The sequence below is a fragment of the Haplochromis burtoni genome, unplaced genomic scaffold (genome assembly GCF_018398535.1).
Source record: "Haplochromis burtoni strain Fernald_Lab_line unplaced genomic scaffold, NCSU_Asbu1 Contig_101, whole genome shotgun sequence".
Lineage (NCBI taxonomy): Eukaryota > Metazoa > Chordata > Actinopteri > Cichliformes > Cichlidae > Haplochromis > Haplochromis burtoni.
Window position 1 is genome coordinate 1,187,901 of NW_024582462.1, and position 16,320 is coordinate 1,204,220.

A 16,320-nucleotide genomic window follows, 5' to 3' on the forward strand; every position below is an offset into this window, starting at 1 on the left:
CCGTCAATTGCAGTGAATGAGTCAATGGGTTTAACTCATTCACTGCCAATGGCTGGCAGTGAATGAGTTAAAAAAAAAAACCACTATATCGGATTCATATTGGTATCAGCAGATATCCAAATTTATGATATCGGTATCGGACATAAGTGTTATCGTGCCATCTCTACTCTAAACATGATTTACAAAAATGGTGCAAACTTGTCCATGACAAGGTGTTTTGTTTTGGCCTAAGGTAATTTCAACATTTGTGTTCATTTAAGTTGGTAACAGCGGACAGCTCTCCAGCTAAGTACTTTTAGCTTTGCGCATTACAAGGAAAAGAAAAAACCCAACAAAACTCATTATGCGTCTCTGTGTCTTTACAGTTATACCTACTACTAATGCACAATTTTTCCTCCTCCTGTGTCCCTGTGCAGTAGAATCACATATCAGACACTGAAGTTGGACATTTTTCTTTAGTTGTGGCATCAAACTGAAGGGCATTTCAGAATAGCAAGGTCACATTGAAAAATTTCCTCAGCAAAAAACAAAAAAAACAAAAAGGAAAATGAGCAGTCAATACTGATGTCATGCTTCAGCAGCAGTTAAATAGCACATCTAGCTTTAAAATACACCCCAGAAATCAGACAGTTCACTCACTCATACCTCCTCCTTAAAGGCCGCTGAGTTGCAGGTGCGCCTGTAATGCACATTCTTTTTAAAGGGAATTCAGGGACTGACTGCGCTTCACTTGAATGCACACTAAGAGAAATCCAGCAGTGCTTGCAGTTATTTTTTACTACTTTAATTCCATCTTCGATACTGTATATAATTTTGATTTAGGAAAAATATTCCTTCTCCCCGTTTCCATTCCACTGCCATCTGAAAATCACCTTCTGCCTTACGTCTGAGTGGCTTGATGTCTGTCCTTTTCATTATAAATGTGTTTCTTCCTGCCACATTTATTATTCACTGTGCATGTGGCACAGTCTTCAGCCTCACAGTACGCCTTAGCTGTATTTAAAACATCCACATTAAAAAAATAAAGCTAAAGCTAATAAAGGTTTTAATAAAAAGGTTTTAAAGTCCTCGTTTGGGTCACTGTTGCGATCCATGAATCCAACCTTACAGGGCAGGATCAGTCACCAAGCGCTCTGACCTCATAGGCACGGACAACCTTATTAACAACACTGTTACTCAACAAGTCAGAAGTTGTTTTGTTATCTGCATAATGGCAAAATTGGCTGCAATACTGAAGCAGGATTTCTTGCTGCTTTTTTTGTTTTTGTTTATCACAGTCAGCCAGTTTGAAGTGGGCATCCTCATCTGTAAGGATTTACGAGCCGCAATTTAATTGGAGGGAATTAGTGAACATTTAGCTTCTAATATCCATCAAATTAATCTCTAACTCTGTGTTTCTCTTCCCTCTTCTCCCTCTCCCAGGAAATCCAGAATGGCTTCCGGGATTAACCTCTGCTCTTCATAGATCTACCCAGAAGTTCACGTCCATGTGTACAGTCTTTCTTAGTCGGGAAAATTCCATAATGTAAATGTATATCGCTTTGGGTCATGAACCTTAGAGGATCCTCCCGGACCATCCCATCTATAGTTTGGATTTAGATTCCTCTTTTGCTGGGACTACTGCACAGGTCTGCAGCGGTGGCTGTAGGTGGCAGCTGCAGCGGCGGCGGGAGGACCTTGCCACCTCGAAACACGGGGATAACTTTACAAAAGCACACGCCACCATGAGGATATCCACCACCTCTTGTCTGTGTCCCTTTCTGGTCTGCCTCTGTTTCATCCAGAGGTGCTCTGGGGCGAGCCATCACGTTCCTACCAAAGTGCCCTCCAAGAACCAGACCAAACTGGCTAATGGGGAGACGGAGGTGCACCACAGGCCTAAGCGTGGATGGATCTGGAACCAATTCTTTGTTTTAGAAGAACACATGGGACCAGATGCACAGTATGTGGGAAAGGTAGGGTTTTTTATTCAATTGACTGAAACGTGGAGGGGAAAAAAAAAAAAAAAAGGGGAAAAAAAAAAACTTTATCTCAGGGAACTAGCTTGTAAATGCTTACTTGACATTTTTCTCCCCCCCTCCCCCATTTTCTTTATTATTTTATAACAGTTTACAAAAGGAGCAAGCTGTTTTATTGCTGTGTCGGCATTATACATGTGCCCCCCACTACACCAAATCCCTTGTCTTCTGATGTGAAATATTCAGGTCTCCTTTGTAAAGGTGTGTAGTTCTGACATTATGATGTCCAACCAATTCTGTCATGATAATGTCCAAAAATGTGCTCTTCTCTGGAGTTAATGAGTGCCTCTCAGCATGCCTACAACTCTGGGAAGCCAGCTATGCGCAAGAGTGGATTAAGGCTGAAAGTGAGAGTAGCCCTCTACATCAAGCCATCTTTGAAGTGAAATATTAGATTTGGTTTCTCTGTGGGAAATAAACCCAGATTTGATCAGATGGTGGGAAATTAACCACTTCAGTAAGAAATTGGACACTAGCACAGTAAGCTGGGATGCCTCGTCGTTGGAAATGTTACAAGTGCCACCAGAGTGTCAGAGTGACTGATATCCCTCACAGTGGAAAACATAGTAGTGGGTGTTCTTCCTGGTTGTGCAAGGTATGATGCAGCCTAGTGTTGGCGTTTGGTTGTGACTTTTCTGTCAGCTCCACAATAAGCCACAGGGAGCTGGTTAAGTCCTCTGCTTGCAGATTGCCTGCCCTTATCTCCTGAAATGTGAAAATGTGTTTCTCCGCTGCAGTGATCATTATTCTAGGCACTCAGGCACAGACTAATCCTCAACTGCGCTCTGAGAAAAAGGGAATGAGAAAGGCAGAACGCTTCTCTGACTCCACATATGTCTGTATTTCAACAATGGTACTATTTGAAGGGGGAAAGAAAGGAAAGAGGGATGACATGCTTGGACAAAGGGTGAGATGGGGAAAAAAAAAGCATCAGCAAATATCTCTTTCAACCTTAAATGTCTGCTATTCGTGCCAATCTGGGATCTTTATTGTTGAAAAGTTTTCTTTTTTCCCCTAATATATTGTAAAATCCCACATCGGCACTCCCAGAAAACCAAAAATATATAATCCTTATCATCGATGAGGCATCGCATCCTTAGTAGAAGCATTAATAAACAATAGCTGCACCATATCTGGGGCACCGGTTTGTTGATGCACTTACTGCATAAACATGGTTACTTTTATATTAAATTTGTCCACTGCTTTGAAGTTCACGATTGTTAAGTTTGCTGACTGCTCTGTGCTAGATCTGCTGCTACCTTAAGGGTACTCTTGTTCTGTGTGTTCACTCTGTGTTTGTGTGAGTGTTTGTATATGTGTGTGTGGAGGGTGATGCTGATGAAAGCAAAGTAAACACAAACAGCTAATCCTGGATGATAATAAAGCACTGAGAAGAAACATAAACATTATTAAGGAGTCAATTTGACATGCATGTTTAAAGAGATGTGGTCTCCAGATGGTAAGCACAAAAACATTTAATTATGTGGGTTGAGACAAGTGTGCAGTGTCCTAATGTGGCCAGGAGACAGAATGACCCTTAATTAGACAAAGACAGGAGAGGAGGACGAGGAGGAGGAGAAGGAGGAGGAGGAAGAGGAGGGGGAGGATTAATGCACTTGGCAAATTTGTTTGTTTTTTTTTTTCCCTTTTCCCCCTTTGCTTGATTAAAAAACTCTGGACGTTAGCAAGCAGCAAATGAGCAGCTCCACTGCAGGGAATTGCCAACACTCATCTAAAAATGTAAAATTTGAAACAGACGTTCCGTGATCATTAAAAAATTCAGATAAAGTCATTGCATGGTCAAAACCCCCCAAAACAAAACAAAGAAAAAAACCAAAAAAAACCCAAAAAAAAAACAACCCGCCGCTTTGTGCTAGGACATCTACACAGTCAAACATACGTGTCTATCGCATTATAAGATTTGGCCTTTGACAGTCAGATACCTCAGGTGAACTTTTTATCAATACTTTCACATACGACAGCATAGAGAGACGCCTGGGAATAAGTGAAACAGCTAGTCTGTCAAGAACATTTTAATCCCCCGAGGTATCCTATAATCCCCAGTGACACCTTTCTGGGGGGGTTGATGCATTTGGAAAATGACAGCTTCGTGCATGAGTGAGACGCAAATGCTTGGCAGGGGACAGGGCTTGTCCAGAGAGTAGACAGGAGACAACCCATTCTCCCAATGGGAGGTGCGAATGTATCCATGTCAGTCAGCTCAGCAGGCTGCTTTGAAGTCGTAAGACGGGTACAGATTGGACCGTAATTTTTTGAAAATGATGGAAATCCCCAAACCCTGAATACAGTATATGAGTGAAGCTTCACTGACTACTGTGACGTAGTGGAAGCTGTTGGAACCAGATCCCCTAGTCAGGAAATAAAAAACTTCAAATGAGTTTCACTGGGTACGCGCCTGCCGCTAAAGTATACCTTAAATAATGCGATATTTGACGGAGTGGGAGCTCCAGCCCAAACTAGAGGGAGCACCAGTTGTCTTATCCTGTGTTCATTTGCAGAGCAAAGTGGCAACCTCTAAGATGGCTAAATGTTTTATTCATGCATCTAAAAATGGATTGTGCTTTGACAGAATCAGGCAACTGTCTTGTTGTATGTATAGTAATAGCGCAACAGTGCGAAGAAGAAGAAGAAAAATAGCAAAGTAAAGTTTTTACATAACATTTCTTTTCATCATCATTCTTCACAAGAGCGTTCAGATGTTTTCAGCATTAAACCATTGAAGCGTTACATGAAGTAACAAGAGAAATTTCACAGCCAGCATCTCACCATTAAGCTGCGCTGTTGGAAACTTTCTAAAAAGGGCAGAAAAATATTCAGCAACCACTGAGAAATATTTAGGGACACAGTCATCCGCAAGAGCGAGGATGTGTGTCTGTATGCATGCAAGAGCACTAAAGATGCACTTTTCAGTATTGATTGCACTAAAATTACTGTTCAGATGTTGATAAAACATGCACGGATCGACTGGCCACCTTGAGTTGATGTAGGTATAAATGTCAGCTGAGTTTGCTTTCAGCCTGATCTGTGACACCAAACTTGCAGAGCTGATAGTGCGCTATTAATGACATGTTAAAAGCTGAAATACCTTCGTCTTTGATGTCCCTGTTAATTCAAAACTGAAATATTTTCCATTCATATGCACATCAAATAGATTTTTAGGAGCTGCACAGTGAATAATTTAGAACAGCAGCATCATATTTATAGTCCTACTTGATTTATTTACAAATCAAGTAGAAACTTATCTGAAGCTTTCTGGGCCGCGTTCCAGGAAGCAGGTTTAGTGAAGAGTGTATTAACCCTGAGATGAGTGAAACTGAGTTTTCCTTTAAAAAGAAAAACTTAAACTTTGATTCCCTTAATGAAGCAAGAGACCAGGTCAACCTAACCTGCTCGCTGGCAAGCTTTCTTGAAAAAAACAAAAACAAAACAACAACAACAAAAAAAAAAAAAAACTTGACTCCTCCCCTCCTGATGCACCTAAGCTAAGCGATTGATATTTGGAGTCATTTCATCATTCTTCAGAGCGCATTAATTTGCATCCGTTTACGCTCAGGTTAGACATTAGCTTGTTATTTCCATCCGTCCATTTGTGTTCCCTCTGCCTATACAGTTAAGGGTTGCAATGTGACAGCCTATGCCAGCGGTCACAGGGCGAGAGCCAGGGTGCACCCTGGACAGGTCTCCAATCTGTCGCAGGGCTAACACACAGAGACAACCGTTCACGCTCACATTCACACCTCAAGTCCGTTTAGAATCAGCAGCTGGCCTAACATCAGTTCCTCTACACTGAAACATTTACTGTTTCCTATTGTAGGAATCTTTTTTTTTTTTTTTTTGGTGATCAGCAACACTCACAGATTGGATCTTGGAGATGATGTGAACATGAGTCATGTTTCTAAAACTGGATTAAAAGCAGAGTTTTAATGTTTCATCTTAAAAACATGCTGGCACGATGAAATACAGTAAAATGCTGGGCAACATTTTTAAACATATGTTGTCTGAAGTTTGAACCTCCACATCTCCAGGAAATCAACTAAATGAGTCTTACTGGTTCTGAAAGTCACAGACCTGTAAGTAAACTGGTTAATCCCACAGTAAACTGGGATTCCAGCTACATTTATTAACTATAATAAATGTAAAGTTGATAAATGATGACTGCATGGCACTGAATAAAACGACATCATCATCATCACCATCATCATCATCCACACAGACATGGATTCATATTCCTCCCTCCACTGGATTAAAAATTAAGGTGTTGCTGTTTATTTACAAGTTGCCATGGTGAATATAGGCAATAAGTTCCATTGATAACGATCCTTTCCCCCCCCCATTAGTCATGGATGCACTTAACTCCGGTGGAACACATTCACAGCTGTTTGAACCAAATCTGGTTAATGCAGCATCTTAAGTTAGACTCCTTGTTGAACAATTTGCTGGTTTTATTTACCAATGTTTGAGCAGAATCCTGTACTATAAAGGCAATATTTCACCCCGAGCAGGTAAATTATTTAATAAAATTTTATAAAATAGTCAATTATGATAAGTCTGTCGCTTACAGTGTCTGCATTTTTACCAGTTTTGCTTCCTGGCTTCAAATAGGTTTAGCTTTATTAGCACACACACGCACACATTAAAGCCTGGGCTGACTTAGATTCATGTCACGGCTTATTCTGACTGCAGGCATCAGGGTAAGTGAATATAGAAATCATACAGATTCTGTGGGTATGTTGAAATTGCTTTCCAGCGCAGGCCTCAGGTTTGGCTTCTCTGCAGGTAAACATGCGAAGAGCAAAATGGTAAAGACATTTGTCAAAATCCATTCTAAACAACTCGCTATAGTCTGACAATGATTTCACTTTATGAGGTTTGTTTTTTAAATTTATCAGAGTTTGTAAACACTGACTGGCAGGTAGTGTCATAGCATGAGGATTGCAGACGAGAGAGGATCCAAATGCAGGACATAAAGGCAGACGATAAACAAAAGCAAGCTCTTTATTGGCCAATTTAGAGTCTAAAAAACTAAAAGTCCAGGAAAACAGGAAAGCAAAAACACAGTTAGTAAAACATCGAAAAATTATCAAAGTCCAAATGATTAGATAAAATAGGAATCCGGAAAAACAAAAGCCTTGGAATTAAAAAAAAAAAAAAAAAGGAACAAAGAGGACTGCACAAAACAGATTTAGCACAACAGGGAGCACAGACAAATGAGCTGACAAAGAGGAAGACAAGACTATTTATACTCTCAGGGCAGATTGGGGGATGACAAACAGGAGGGGAATGAGACACAGGTGAAAGCAATTAACGCAGGTGAAAAAGAAATTCAGGGGAGGAATCGCAGGATACAAAAGAGAGCTAACCTTTAAAATGGGAAGTAATTAGAAGTAGATGGAAAATGAGAAAAAAATGGCAACAGACAAAGAAACAGTGAGGGAACTTAAACTGACATTAATAAATAAATAAGACGTATTCGATTCTAAAAGTAATAAATAAAAAAACACAGAATCACAAAAAAAAAACTAGCAATGGGAGAGCCCATAATCATATGGAAGAAAAATTTTTAACTTTGATTTCAGACACAAAAAATGATTAAGAATGAAACCCAAACAGTTTGGATAATTTGTGTACTTTTTATTATTAATAATAAAATAATAATGATTAATGAATTTCAGTATCAATTAGGTTAGCTATTAGCAAGGTTATTGACTAAAATGGCATGTAGAAAAAAAAAAGAAAAAAAGATATTTAAAGGTTAAAACAAATTGAAACACCTAAAAAAAAAACAACCCTGTAATATTTGTAAAAAAAAAAATAAATAAATGTTATTCTAATTTAGCTGGTGGATGTGTTCGCAGAGACATTGGATGTCTACAAGAGTAAGACTCAGCTGCTTTCAAAATGTGTGTTCTGATTGCAATACCTGTGCACATGTCCTTAAATGCTGGCATATATCCTCCATACATTAAGATTGAAACTAACACAAACTAAACTAAATTGAAAAGAAAAAGTCAAATCAAAATAAGATTAAAACCTTATTAAAAAGCTTTGGGTATGAATATACAACCAACTTTTGCATGATGACCATATTGTATGAACACAAAATTAAGTTTAAAGAAACCAAATGACTTATTATAATCAGTCTTCATTTGGAAAAGCTGATCAATATGTTTTTATATATTCTAAACGCAACGCAATTACTCTTTGACAAAAGAGAACAATTAACAAGCGGAAGCTGGGTTAAGTAAATTACACTTCAGAAAATTATACAACTATGTAGACAAGCCTTATTTCCAAGGTGCACTCCCTCCTCTTTTTGCTGAAGCACTCAACAATATTAGCACAATTTAGATACTTGGAGCCTCAACCATTTGCCTTCACTCACTATGACTGACTATGAGGCAGAGGCTTCAAGTTTTCAAAAGCTGATGTGCTCACATTTTCATTTCTCTCATTCAAATATCAAATTTAGCAGCGGTTAGAGGCAGAGCTGTTAAATTAGTGTCAGAGTTGCTTCCGGGACAGTGATAATCTTATTACTGTATATCAAGAAGTAAACCATCCTTCTGCGAAGACAACGACTCATTCCGTTTCCCCCCAGATGTCAAAATAGAGGACAACTATTAGGGCGGATCCGCGATGTGCATCGACGGCATGTCTTCAGCACGCCCCTCATCACCACCTCTTGATGTATGGTCATTAGGCGGGTGCTTCATCATCAGGGTTTACTGTGACTGTTACAAATCAATTTAATAGAAGGGGGTGCTCAGAAGAGTTGATTGGGAGGGAGCATGGTCAAAATGTGGTGATAATCAGACAATCAAGCACACCCACATAAAAAGTGATTAAGTCCTCTTGAGTGGAGCATAAGAGCCGCGATTTAATCAAAAACAAACCCATCCCCTTCACTAATTGCAAATATGAAGCCAAGACATTGATTATCAGCAAGGGTGCATAGCCTCCTCATTTCTCTTTCCTTTCCAAGCCCCCACCCTCACCCCGCTTGCCATGCACATTGTTGATGAAATAAATGTTCTTCGGTGTGACTCTCACCTTCAACTCTTGTGCATGCTTTAGAAAGACCTTCTTTCAACATCAAAGCAATGTTTCAGAAACAGCATGAACTAAATGTGTCTATTCTTTGTCTAGTGCTTTTCTGATTAACAGAGTTGTGAAACTACGACAGTGCACATGCACTGGTAAACAAAGATGTTGACCTAGAATTATGGACTCGCTGCTTTGTGTCCCACTAGTCCCCAGGCTGATTTAACTGGTCATAAAATTAACATGAGACTGAACATTAGCTTTCTGGAAAACCAGTTAGAAATAGGATAAGATTCATTTCTGGAAAAAGGTTGTATTTGACATGTAGTATGAAATCTGATCGAGAATTTTATGTACTTCGTTTTCTGTCTGCATGGAGAACATTCTTCTTCACTCAGTTGATATTGATTGGACATATCAGCTCCACAGTGGCTTCCTTTAAACAAACATAGAGAAAACAAGAGAAGCTAGGCACATACATTATGTAGATCTCTACACTGAATACTACAAAGTCATTAGAAAGGGCATTCACCAATAATGCAATCCAACGAGACACATACATTATCAGGCTTTGTACAATGAATGGGATAGATCTAGTGAAGGAGAGAAAAGAAGTATAAGGGGGGAAACAGATGAAGGTCAAACTGCGTAGCCACTAATAATGTATCAGGATGGCACTCAGTAGAGCGTATCGCAGCTAGTGTGATGTAATTGTTAATAGGGCTGTTCGATATAATGATATATATTGGATGACAATATAAAAACGTCTATCGTTTCATTTTACGCTATCGTTTGTTTTGTGGTGTCGCAAAATAAACTGTTTACGGCAATATTTTTTCATCGTTTTGATGGTCACTGTAGTGGCTATATTCATTTCTTAAAGTTCTCTCTTTCTCTTATATTTAATACTGTTTTATGCGTTGTGGTTAGCAACAACGACGGTAACACCATCGCGTGTCCGCTTGTTTATGTTCCACATAAACCTTTCACAATAAAGCTCAAGATCCTGTTGAGACTTTTCAAAATAAACTGAATCACGTGAAAGAGCAGATTATTTACGGATGAGAAGTAAAAAAGAGCCGCCAGGTGCTAAAAAATAAACCTTAGACTCAAACGTTAGAACAGGCTTTTCCCCGCAGCACGCCGTGTAATAAATACTCACAAAGAAAACGGCGGCCGTTACAACTTATGTCTAAAAATGTATAGTTTCATGCATCGGTTAAAACACTCGACTCCAGCTACATGACGCGCAGCTGGAAACACTTCCTGCAAGTCGAGCTGCCCGAGATTCACAGAATTTACAGAAAATGTTACATTTTTGTGATTTATATCATTATCGGGATGATAGAATTCTTATATGAGATTTTGGTCATATCGCACAGCCCTAATTGTTAAGATTCTGTTACTGTTTTATTTTAGGAAGTTGATATTTGCACACTCCATTTAAGTTCACAGGCAGGCTTTAAGTAATTTTCCCGTCTCCACCTGTAATGGGAGAAGAGTTATTCTGGTTTGAATTGCACACCGCTTCTAAGCCGTTTGCCTGATTGCTGCAGAACCAGGCAGTCATTCAGCTCTCTTTCTTCAACAGAGAAGAATGGAAGGAAGAGAATTGTTGGCATGGTGGTTATGTCTAAGCCACAACTTAATGCCTTAATAGTTCATGTTCCAATATTTCATAAATTAAGACTTTTAATCTTTACCTATAATTTTTTTGCCATTGCATTTAGAACTGTTTGTTCTCTGTATGTTGTTGGTTGAAAAATAGCTATGTAGGGGGACTAAACAGTTCCTAGATAATGTCCCTTTTAGTAGTAAAATCTGTTAATACATTGGATGATCAGTTGGCAGAAAATTGCTAATTCAATATTTGATGGGTCAAGCTTAGGGATATGTGGTTTTGATGCGTTTCTTTCTCATTATAAAACAAAGGATTTAATATTTTTCAGTTGTGAAATCTGAATCTGTCAAATTTGTATTCACATCCGTTTGGTGTAAAGTTTCATTGGCTCACTGTGCCCTGTGAGTCAGCTAGTCTTCGAAGTCTTTCATGTCTACTTACTTGTACCTTTGAAATTACATTTCTAAAGCACAACCTTCACCCGAAAGTTTTGACAGAGCATGCTTGCCAGGTTAGACTTGATGACTGGGCAGACAATGTCGATTTCATTCACATTTTTCACACCAACTGCAGATTGATACTTATACTGAGTTTTAATCAGCAGCACAGACACAGACTGGGACTTGACACCACATTGACACTGATTGGGTCAGTCACTATAACGTGCAGAAAATTGTTCGAAATTGAAAAAGTACACACGGAAAATTACCTTCAGATGGAGAATGCACACCAGCCATTTTTGTTCTTACCACCATTGAAACGTTAGAGAATACAAAACATGAAGGTTTTTCATAGAGAAAGTTATAATCTTCTCATAAGAGACAACCCTGAGAACTATACCAAAAAAGAGGAGAACTGCTGTTTGAAGAAAATTAATCTATAGTGTCAGGACCTTCAAAAGTCACAAATTTCCTTTGGAGAGCCGATGTTTTTCTTCAATTTTTTTTAGGGACAAAAAAGCAAGGCTTTGGCTGCAATAACCAAGGTATTGGATGCCATAGCCCCTGAGACATGGACCGTGGCTCAAGTCCAAAAAGTTTGACACCAAAGTGGATGTGAAAAAATAAAAGCACCAAGTGGAGGACAAGGAGCTCTTAGCCTAAGATTCAATTCAATTCAATTCAATTTTCATTTGTATAGTGCCAAATCACAACAGTTGCCTCAAGGCACTTTGAGTAGAAAGCGACTGCTGTTGTATAACAAATATTAAACTAGGGCATAATCACTATTTTGTAGAAATGTTGCAGTTGTGGGACAGCTAATATTATGAAAGCCGAGAGTCTCTCATGAAGTGCGGAGAGTTCTCTATCAGAATATTTTAAAAGAAAAATGTACACTTAAGCCTTTCAGCTAAGATGTTGTATTCTTTTAAAATTGTGTTTATTTTATGAGCTTTTTTATTGTTGTTGGTTTTCAGACTATAAGTAAATTCAGGTAAGAAATTATTGAGAGATCACATATTTGTGTATGAAATATTTCTTTGCACAGTTTAAACACAGCAGTGGTTTTATTTATTGACTGTAAATACCAAGGCCCTGGTGCCAGTGTTACTAAGTGATTTTTTAAAGCTCTCCCGTTAATTTATATGAAGTTATGAAACATTTTACACTTAACTCTTTTTTTTCACCCATTTTAAATTAGATATGATGAGAGGGTCCAGTAACTTAATTATTATAGCAGATGATGATGATAATAATAATAATAATAATAATAATAATAATAATAATAATAAATGTTACAAATTAGTTTTGTTGTTGTAGTAACATTTTTGGGTACACAATTTCTTTGAAACTAACGATAAAAATCAGTTTAAATGTGGCACGTACTCATCAGAAATATTGCTGCCATTAAGTGTATGTATGTGAGCATGGTGAGTTGTGGGGCATTTTGGAGCATGAACTAAATTAAATCACCAAAGAATGAACAGTCGCAGATGGAAAGCCACAGAGGGAGAGAGAAGGCTAAATGAGCTGGAGTGGCTTTTATCCTGGCTCCCCAGACCAGATATGCCAAATCAGCTGATTACTTCAGCTGAGCTTTGCCATGGTGTGTTCAGGGACATCTACATAGAAAGACAGGTGCTGTCCACATATTTAGACAGGGTTTGTTAGACAGGGTCCTTTTACAGGGAGGGTAAAGTATGAAACCACATTTGTAAGGCTACATAACTGTGTGACCCTCTTATTAATTAATTCTACTTGTAAAGATTTAATAAATACACCAGAAGAATTGTGTGAAAAGTGAAAAGTGTGTGAGTGTGTGAATGTGTGTGTGTGAATGGGCGGATGACTGGATGTGTAAAGTGCTTTGGGGTCCTTAGGGACTAGTAAAGCGCTATATAAATACAGGCCATTTACCAATTGCACATAGTGCAAGATTAGCAACAATAAATATAATTAAACCAGCTATAACTCAACACAGCAATCTTATATTACAACAAAAACAAATCAAAAATAAGCAAAAGAAAAGAAAAATACTGCAAATACTATACTATTTGATTATTTTGATCGGTTGTTAATGTGAACCCTTTCAAAGGCTGGTAGTCAGCTGGTAATCTGACAGGGCTCGTCAGTGTGGAGCATTTATATGCTACCCAGGATTGCATGAGTTACACAGGGCGCCGTGGTTTCTCCCACCATCAAAAAATGTGCCAAGATTATGCTGCCTGTCTCATCCCAAGACACTCGCGGAAAACACATTTCAAATATGTTTCCTGGTTAAATGTTAAAAATGTGCGAAGGATATGCAGGTGTAGAAGAAATTGTTCGTGTGCTGCTCAGTTATTGCAATTTGCGGGTGCAATTTTTCACATCATGCTTTAGTAACTCATAATTTGTAATTTGAGAATTTCTATTTGTCATCAACTCTGACAGACTAAATGGGCGATTCTGTTACTGTAATCATAAGTTACAGCTTTAGTTTGATTACGTCTGACCCATTAACTTTATTATGCTTTCCAGCATGACTACAATGAGTAAAATCCATGTTTAATGTTGCAGAACTTATGTTCTAGCTGCAGATTTCTTTCAGGTTGGAGGATCCCTCTCTTCCTCAAATCTCTTCTCTTCCTGTAATTGGCTTGACAGTACCAAAAGTAAACTGGTTGGCTCTGAGTACCAATTAGCTTGTGAACACAAACAGTTGCAAGCCACTCTCAAGAATGAGTCTACGTAGCCCAAACTGTGAAAATATACAGCATGTTGACAAAAGAAAGTGAAGATACGCTATAGATACCGGGTTGCTCCTGTGGGCATATGATGAAAGCACAAGGTTGGTTTTCTTTGACATTGGAGTGTTTTCGCTATGCAGCTTTAGAGCTCCAGACTCTGTTGATCTCTTTAAACTCCTCAGAAATGCATTTCCAGCTGCCAGCCACATGCCAATCATCTATTCGACTAGTCTTTAATATAGTCACCAGTAGAGGCAGAGAGATAAACACAATCCTGTTTTGATGGCCTGTGGATGAAAAGAATTCCTCAAAGATTTTGTGCAGAGATATCAAAACAACAAGGTTTAGAGGTTATATTTCACCTTCCTCATAAATTCTTGGACCTTTCCTGGCAGCATTTGTGAAAGATTGTCATGCATTTTCATTTATTATTTACTGCAAGACTTGGACATTGCCATCATTTTCAATCCCCCATCATCTGGATTGCCACACATGGTCTTGATGTATGCTAAGTTCACATCAAGCCCGCTCTGTGGTTTAACAAAATTGACACTAATTGCATTAAGGCAGGATGTCATGAAATTTTCCGTGTGATCAAAATTAATGAAGTATAAATAAAATATTCCAACACTGAAGGCGGAATGTAGTGGAAGCACCCACTGCAGAGAAATAAAGCCTAGTTTTCAAAATAGTGTGACAGCAAATTGCCACAAGCTTGTTTTGGTACAGTTAGGGGAGGAAATATGTGAAGTATAAATGCCCCCCTTAATAGCAGTGATGGGGACCATAAAGGGACAATGGTAAAGTCAGGGTACCGTCCTGGGTAAAGTCTATTAAGTTTCACGGTATTTACGATTAAATAGGTTATCAGACTTTTTAAAATAATGTTGATTTAAACCCCAAAGTAGGCAGATTTTGTAAAATTACTCGACATTTGGGTGATTTGGATCACCTGTGGCCTGGAAGGGAAAATAATATCTAGGGAAAAAAGTTTGAAAGTCCACCTCTATGTTTAGAAACTATTTCTTTCTGTTTATGGTATAATGGATGGTTACCTACAGCAATGTTATGATTCACCCAGAATTCACCCAAATCAACAAAATGAAGGGACAAAAATGAAGGGAGGGGGCTATTTTTGAACATGAATACATTTGAAAAGCTGATCTTTTCACATGAGGATCAAGTCCACTCACACCCTCTCACTTTAATACATACACCTTGCTAATTCCAGGTCATCTTCTGAACTGTTTTCATTCTTTTTGGTACAGATTCAACAAGGTGCTGGAAACATTTTTTAGAGATTTTGGTCTATTGTGACTGTGTCATGCAGTTGCTGCAGATTTGTTAGCTGAACATCCATAATGCAAGTCTACTGTTCCACCACATCCCAAAGGTGCTCTACTGGAGTGAGAGCTGATGACTGTGGAAGGCATTTGTGAACTCATTGTCATGTTCAACAAACAAGTTTGAGAAGATTTGAGCTTTGGGACATGGTTTTTTATCTCATTAGAAGCAGCTGTCAGAATGCTGACACGGTCAGCAACAATACTCAGGTAGGCTGAGGTGTTTAAAATATTGTTTAGGGAGGGAATAAGGAGGGAATAGGGAGCCCAGAGTGTGCCAAGAAATTATCCCCTGCACCATTATACCACCACTGTTAGCCTGAACTGTTGATGCCCAGAAGGATGGATCCATCCTTTCATGTCGTGCCAAGTTCTGACCCTGCCATCCAAAAGTTGCAGCAGAAATCAAGACTCGTCAGACCAGGCGACATTTTTTTTTTTCAATCTTTGCAAATTGTTAGCAGTTCTCATTTGACAGGAGTGGCGCATGGTGTGGTTTTCTACAACTGTAGCTCCTGTGCTTCCATTTCCCATGTGCTCTACATTCAGAGAAGCGTTTCTGCATACTTTAGTTTAACAAGTTGTGTATTATTCACTGTTGCCTTTCTATCAGCTGTGACCTCTGGCATCAACAAAAAACTGCCATACACCGGATACGTTCTCTTTTTCAGATCATTCTCCATAAACACTGGCACAAACAACCATGCCACATTCAAAATCATGTAAATCCACTGTTTCCCTTATTCTGATGCTCAGTTTGAACTTTAGCACATCATGTTGACTATGTCTACATTCTTAAATGCACTGAATTGCTGCCAAGCTGGAAATCAACTTGCATTAACAAGCAGTTGTACAGATGCAAAAAGTGGCCGATGAGTAAATGTTATAAACTCTGAAATATTAAATGTAATGAAGGGAAAATTTACCTCAGTTATATTTTGCTGAACACCTATGGTTGTGATTTACTTTTTATAGCAGAACCGTGTCTTCTAAGGCAGCAAGGTAAATGGACTAGAGAAAGTCTAAAAATGCTGAAGAGACCATATTTGTTAGCAGAGAAGGTTGGGGAGCTTGAAAATGTTGATGATCAAAATGGACAGACTATTT

General features: G+C 38.7%; 1 protein-coding gene across 2 annotated transcripts in view; it reads left to right on the top strand.

The window, feature by feature from the left end:
- The window catches only part of LOC102310872 (cadherin-18), a 182,092-nt gene that overhangs the window by 108,475 nt on the left and 57,297 nt on the right, over positions 1-16,320 (top strand). For both annotated transcript variants that reach the window (XM_042223096.1, XM_005932085.3), the window contains exon 2: positions 1,423-1,955. In XM_042223096.1, the coding sequence (XP_042079030.1) occupies positions 1,725-1,955 (231 nt within the window). In that variant the 5' untranslated portion in view covers positions 1,423-1,724. The remainder of the gene's footprint in view (positions 1-1,422; positions 1,956-16,320) is intronic.